At 39.5% G+C, this 7500-nt stretch overlaps 1 protein-coding gene across 12 annotated transcripts in view; it reads right to left on the minus strand.

Moving 5' to 3' along the window:
• gphna (gephyrin a) overlaps positions 1–7500 on the minus strand; it is an 84965-nt gene that overhangs the window by 48327 nt on the left and 29138 nt on the right. For all 12 annotated transcript variants that reach the window (XM_082143226.1, XM_082143235.1, XM_082143232.1 and 9 more), the window contains exons 3-5: positions 3310–3367; positions 2589–2681; positions 110–204 (exon numbers count right to left, since the gene is read on the minus strand). In XM_082143226.1, coding sequence (XP_081999352.1) covers positions 110–204; positions 2589–2681; positions 3310–3367 — 246 coding nt within the window. The remainder of the gene's footprint in view (positions 1–109; positions 205–2588; positions 2682–3309; positions 3368–7500) is intronic.

Raw genomic sequence — 7500 nt, forward strand, 5'->3', positions numbered from 1 at the left:
TATTTAATCCAATTAGTATTCAAAACACATCCTTTACACTTGTGTGTTTGAGAGTGAAAGGCAGAAAGAGGAGTGAGATGAGAGGACATGTCTGTGCATGTGCATTCACCTGGATAGCATGCCGAGTGGCGTGACATTTAGGGAGCCCATGAGCATTGCTAGAGCCATCCCTGGAGCTTCACGCTCGATCACCTCTCTGGTGGCCTGCGGACGACAGAACACACACATATATAAGCAACAAGTAGTTCATAATCCAATGTCAAAAGCACCAGTATTTTGGAGTCAAGTCTTTCTACGGTACCAAATTGGTAGATGAGTGGTGTTTTTCTTGGTTCCTGAATAATTACTTGGTTACTTGATAAAAGCCTAAATTCATCCTGTTCATCAAATAAAGTGATCGTGTCTCTTCAGAAAATTTTGGACTAAACAGCTCAATTCATATGGATTAGTTTTACGATGTTTTCATGTACTTTTTGAAGCGTCAAGTGTGCATCTGTCAAAGAAGGGACAGAAAGCTCTCAGATTTCATCAAGAAGATCTTATTTTGTGTTCTGAAGATAAACGAAAGTCGTACGGGCTTGGAACGACATGAGGGTGAGTAATTAATGACAGAATTTTCATTTTTAGGTGAACTATCCCTTTAAGAAAAGTGCTACGCTGCATTTTTGTGACATCTAGTGGTTTAAAAGAGAATAAAGTCAAATGCGCCTTTTACCCCGGTAAACATTTTAAATGCACAGGTTTATTTTTTCAACTTATAGTAATACACCCATGACATCAAGTAGTACACTAGACATGAAAGGCCGGAAAGGAAGAGTTCACCAAAACCTAAAAATTCTGTCATCATAAGATATATATTTTTAAATGTTTCAGTGTCTCAGTGTTTTTTTGTCCATTCAATGAAAGTAAAAGGGGTCCAATGTTGTCCAAAACTCTTCAAAATATCTTCTTGTCTGTTCCTCATGAAAAACAAAGTCATACAGGTTTGATACGACATGAGGATGAGTGAATGATGACAATTTTTGTTTCAGGGATAAAATAAATTACCTATAGGGGCCTTCAAATATTGTGTCGGACAGTGGCCTTCGAGTCAAAAATGATCATGGCGTGACTTCATGTTTTGTCAGTGTAAGTGCCACCAATTTTGTTCAGTAAATGTAAAACTGTAAAAATGTTATAACATACATGCTAACAGGCTACGCTAATTCATCATTTAGAGCCAATTGTTCTTCACAGCACAGTTGCTGAGAATTATCATTACGAACACAATTCCAGTGGGCCTTTTATGTCTCTACTCTTCCATCTGAAATCCCCGTTCACTGAACCCTTCTCAGCCACCCAAGGGACACATATTCCTCCATCTCCACTGTCCCATCCCAGTGGAACACACACACACACCCCTGCACACAGTCTACTCAAACAAACACATTCAAGAACACACGCAAAGTCAGAAGAAAAGTGCACAGCAGGGAAGGAAGGAGAAGAAAACGAAAGGGATCTCAGGCTAAAGGAAGGAGAAAATTTCTCACCAATGTGACGCACTGTGCCCTTGGAATTGAATGACACTTCAAACACTCACATTAGTAAAAAGGAGAAGGAGTGCAGGGTACATCAAAAAAAAAAATATCTACACAGCATCGTTCCACCAGGCACAATCCCCACCAGACAGACTCCCATATGGATATACACCGTTTCACTCGTACACATCAATTACAGCACCTTTGTGTGGAGATCTGCAGGAACACACACGCATATTTTCTCCTTATGGATCAACTAACTTTTATGAGTCAGTTCACTTTAGTAAATCAAAAACATACTGCGCAACCACAGTGGTTCATCTGCCAAACAAATTACTCTTTTGTATATATAATTGGTGTAAGATATTTTTGAACGAAGTCACTTATGCTCACCAAGACTGCATTTGTTTGATTTAAAAATGTATTCTTCTGAAAAAAAAAGCTGTATTTACAGCTATTACTACAGTCCTCACACGATCCTTCAGAAAACATTCTCAAATGCTGATTCAGTGCTCAAAAAACATTTCTTATCAATGTTGAAAAAAAGTTGTGCTGCTTAATATTTTTGTGGAAATAATGATACTTTCAGGATTCTTTGATGAATAGAACATTAAAAACAGCATTTATCACATAGACATCCTTTGCATAATCGCTTTACTGCAACTTTTGATTAATTTAATGCACCCTTGCTGAATAAAAGTATTATTCTCTTCTTTCTTTTTTTAGACTTACTGACCCCAAAATTTTGAATGGCAGTGTTTATAATTGTCAATTATACATAAAATGATAAGACCGTATTCATGCCACTTCTAAAAAGACTAGTAAAGCTATTAAAAAGTAATTAAAAATACACATAATCGCAAGAATTGTTTTTCATAAGAAAGCATCAACCAAGCAGCATGCATGTGAATGTGAAAATAAATTATGCACAAAAATACACAATGCCCAAATATACACAAGTCACAATTTCTCTCATTCTCATTCGAACTCAGAAAACAAGGACACATGGGGGTGGGGACAAAAACACACACTCACATGGACACAAACACAAACAGGTGGGCTCCCATGTACCTCAGGCGTGACATCACGGGGTGCAAAACCCGTTCCACCGGTGGTCAGAATCAAGTTGAGCTCCTTCTCATCGCACCAGTCCACCAGTGTCTCCTTTAAAGTGCGCGCACACACAAAATATCAACACAAAACATTCAACAGTAATTCTATATAGTGCAAAAAGATACATTCGTATCCCTCAAACTACTGGTGCAACATCATTTCAGCTATTTCGGGCATATAGTCTGGCCTAATAAATAAAACATCCATTTTTATTCTGCTGTTACCAGCAAAAAATATCATATACAGTGGCTCCGAAAAGTATTTGCACATTTAAGCCATTGCATCATTGCAGCAATAGACTTTTAACCAACTAGTCCTCCATGGTGATTTTTAGTGGATGTCTATCACAGTAACCACATGTGCAGTTCACCACATTGTTTTAGCATTTAAAAACTTCACAAAATTCCTTGATGAAATATTTTGCTTAAAATGGGTTTAATACTCGTTTTGTAATGCAATGATATGTATACTTGTTAAATGTGGCTTGAGTGTCCAAATACATTTTAGACACTTCATTACATTTTTCCATATCTGAGCTCAGATAAAATCCAAGTGGTCCATGTTATGGATAAGAGTGCAGCCCTAATACTGGCCTCTAGGGGGCAGTAGTGTGCAAAGGTGTGTATGGATGTGCATGTTTGCCTCATGGTCTCACTGAAGGGGTGAGAGGAAGCATTACCTTGATCTCGTCAATCTCATCAGGGACTATTTTGTATGCAGAGATTATGCCTCCAAGCCTGTGGGTGAAACACACAAACAACAACAACCGTTAGTGTATGTTCAGTCCCAACAGCAGGGGAGAAACAGGGAGCGAGAGAGGGAAAAAAACACAATGTGACAGAGTGCAGGAAAAAGAAAGAGCAACACAATGCCAGAGGTACCAGAAAGCTGTCAAAATACATCCCCACACACTCCACCCACAACCAGAATGACAGTTAAAGAAGAAATTTCTTTCTTTCACAGGGCTCTTGCTGTTTTATTCACTTCTGCATTCACAGGGGTGACGGCTCACTAAGGATCAAATTTTGACAGTGCTGTTTTAGGCCACAAAACAGGTGGATTAACACAATAGCTGGGTTTCAAGTACAAGCCTCCTATATAAACGTAAATTTGCACTCAAAACTTTTGAGCAAACCATGTTCAAATACTGAAGTGCAGCACACACTAGTGGCTGCTTCTAGTACTGCAGCTCGCAATCCAGAGACAGGCAGCTCAGACACAGATGCAAGCACACTTACCATTTTTGATTTCGACAAACAAACTTGTACATTATCCAGCTTAGAGCATGATTATATATAAATAATTGATTATATAAATAAACAAATTAATAGCTTTCCTGTAGCTCAGTGGTAAGAGCATTGCGTTAACAACGCAAGGTTGTGGGTTCGATCCCAGGGGATTGCACATACCTATGTATAAATGTATAGGATAACGCAATGTAAGTCGCTTTGGATAAAAGCGTCTGCCAAATGCATAAATGTAAATGTAATGTTTCATGTTCATTTAAGTTTAAATGATCTTATTACGTGAGAAGAAAGGTGATACAAGACGCAGACTACCACAGCTAAGTTGGAAATCAGTTGCCGGATATAATGACCAATTAAACAGTTTAAAGCTCTTTAAATATTAAACAGGAAGCTATTAAGGAAACAGCGCAGGAGATGATGCAAGTCAGACTCAAACTTGTATCGTCTGCGTGAGCACCACGTCTTGACATGGACCGCAGAGCTACGTGTCCAACTATAGCGGCTAAAACCAGGACAAACTGAAAAGATTTTTCAGACATTCCTTTTTCAGAATGGCTCAGGACTGGTTTTCTGGAGCTTATTTGTATATTTGGGGCTCTCTCACGTTGTTGTTTTGCATCTACATTTTCTCTTGAATCACCTCTATCAGTCCATCTAACTACTATGGTGTAATGCCCATAAAAGAGCAAGAAATAGAGAAAAAGAAAGAAAGAGAGAGGGAGAGGAAGGAGAGACAGAGAGAGAGCAGAGACTAAAAGAAGAATATGCTGAACACAAAGATGCAGAGCTCTTTAATCCGGTTGCCAGGGAAACCGCTGGTGTGTGAAGATTGGGGGTTTGGAAAGAGGTGCTTTAAGACGGAGATGAGTTTGGGATTTCAACCTGGGTATTTTGTTTGTGTAAGTGAGTACACACATGCACATACGCGAACAAAGGAAAGCGAAGAATGCTGAATTTAACTGAAGCGTCTTCTGAATCTGGACGAAACTGTTCGATTGTGGCTTTATAAATGAATGTGTACGTGGGTTGGGCAGCACAGTCTGTCAAACCCAAATCAGTGTGTTAACGTGTCTTTGTGTGCTGATTTAGTTGAGGTTTCAACCTGAATGAACCCTGGATAAAGCCATCACACACTATTTTCAACTTTAAAATCTCTGTGGTGCAGTACATGGATGCCACGAATAGCCACCCATGCTCAACTAAACAGACAAGGATTTGGAATATATAGGGATGAATTTACAAACCAGTTGAACCTCTTTTACACAGTATTTCAGAGCATAAAACACCATGTTATTCAATTACCATCTGCAATTAAAGGCACAGTATGTGGTTGCTTATTTAAAACAATAACAAGGACATAGCTTGAATGAGCGTGGAATCATGGGAGTTGTCATCTTCACCTCCACAGACGATGGAAAGCAATCCTACGGGACTCAGGTAGAAATTATGTTCATGGATGACCTAATGCATTAAAGTTTCATTAACGTTACTGTGGTATGAAGCAGGGCGGGACCAATAGCAGAACGAGGACGGTTGAGCGAATGCTAATGAGAGACACCTGCACGACACACCTCCTTTCCTGAACTTGTTTGTTACAGTTACGTTTACGTGTAAGTACAGTCACTTACATTTCACATTATTTTATTTTATTTTATTTAATTCTAATGAAATAGCCACAAGTGCTGAATTACTACTCCTACGGGCCACTTTTTTTTTGACAAAATAAAATTGTGGGGTAATGCAGCACTGTTTTACTTGGTCAAAACAATTTGACTAAAAATACATTTAAGTGTGTTGAAAGTTATGTTAATGTTACTCTGTGTGTTCGCTTGGTGGCTGGTATGAGACACTTGTTGCACACTGCAGTAAGCTAGATCAATATTACAATGAGTACTTAATGTAATTAATGTATTAAATGTGTAGTGTCTTATTTACAAAACTCAGCACTACTTTCCTAGTGCAGTTAGCATTACGCTAAACACGTCCGCGGTAAACGGGAAGTTAAAAAAAGTTTTAGTGAGAAGAGACCCAGTAAAGTAGCCTTTACAATGGAGCACTAAGAACTCTGCAACTTGTGTTAAGCACAGATATTCTAGACTTGTTTGCACAGTTACCTGATTTGGATACAGTACGTCATGTAGTGAATTGGATGTCCTACTTGCACCCACCGAAAATACAGAACAGGCAGACATAGGTGCTTTTGCAGGTGATGCAGGTTCAAATATGGTCCCATCCCAATCCAATTTCCAGTCTCCTCTCTACTGTCATTGATTTAACAAAAACGTATAAACAGACCACTCTGGCGAGTTAATAAATAACTGTCTGCAGGCCCGTTGCAAATAAAAGCCGGTTTCATAAGGAACTATAACCTTGGTGACACTTTTCTGCTCTCAGGTGAAGACACGTCCAATTCTGTTTCTCAAGTGAGTGCTCAGCTGTCCCTCTCTCAAACGTCTGCATGTTCACCTCTCTGTAGGTGAAGACGTCAGAATCATCTCTATCCAGAGGACGATGAGCCACGCGTGTCCCCCACTATGATTAATTCAGCTCTATTTTTACCACACCTCGTTAGTAAAACTGACAGCTCTTCCAATGAATCAATTCACCTGAGCTGACAGAGCACTGGAGATGGAGCTCACCAGTCAACAGACAACACACACATTCATTATCCATCAATACTCTCTGAAGTATCTCTACCTTCTGGCGGCACCCCATGCTTCTCTTCCTCTCTGACACCTTTCAGAGACCTACATCCTGCTGTCTCTGTCGCTCCACTGACCTTGTCGGGGTAAAAAGATTTGCTCGGTACAAAGCTTTGGTTTTTGATGCTAAAGTAGAAACAGAGGTGGACAGGCATTGCAGGTTCTGGTACAATGTAGTCTTCGAACAACTGGAGTTCCTTTAATTCCTGATCCATCTATGATGACCCTACTGCTCAGTCCTCTTTACCCATAACAGCAGAATACCAATAACCACAGATATATCAATTATTAAAATGGAGCATTGTACACTTGCTGTCTGAAACCAAAAGCAACTTCTTTTAATTACATAACAGGTAGCGTTTTCTGAAATTAAGTACCTCCCAAGGAAACTAGTCTTTCAAAGGCACTCCAGAAATCAACAGATTGGTGCATCTTTTTAGACAGGTTGTTAGTGAACACTGGATTTGGATGTGCCTTGGGGCCTTCCAACATTCGAATTATGCCTAGAGAAGGCAGCATTTCCACAGAGGTGGAAGGACAATGAGCTCTTCTTCTTGCTAAAAGTCTGTTAAAGAACAAGAAGGTTTCTCAAAGCTCGAGAGGTCTCCGCTGAAGTATACAAGAAGTAGCTGACATTCGAGAGGCCGAATTAAGTGAAGAGTCCTCACTACACCCATTATGCATGTGGTCATTTTTTCATGGCCTTTGACGCATGACTGAAGAAAGTAAATATGCTACTTTAGCATCTCATATGCACATAGTCAAAAGTAGATACACCTCTGATGTAATCGACACTATTTTTTGACCACCGACAAAGTCTGGTCCATTTTGAAGCGTATTCTGTCCAAAAACGTCCTACCTAGGCCATTTAGAAAGAACAAGTTCTTACTTATTTAGAAACCTCTGCATTCGATTTCATTC

This window comes from Leuciscus leuciscus, assembly GCF_965113295.1.
Source record: "Leuciscus leuciscus genome assembly, chromosome: 17".
NCBI classification, from domain to species: domain Eukaryota; kingdom Metazoa; phylum Chordata; class Actinopteri; order Cypriniformes; family Leuciscidae; genus Leuciscus; species Leuciscus leuciscus.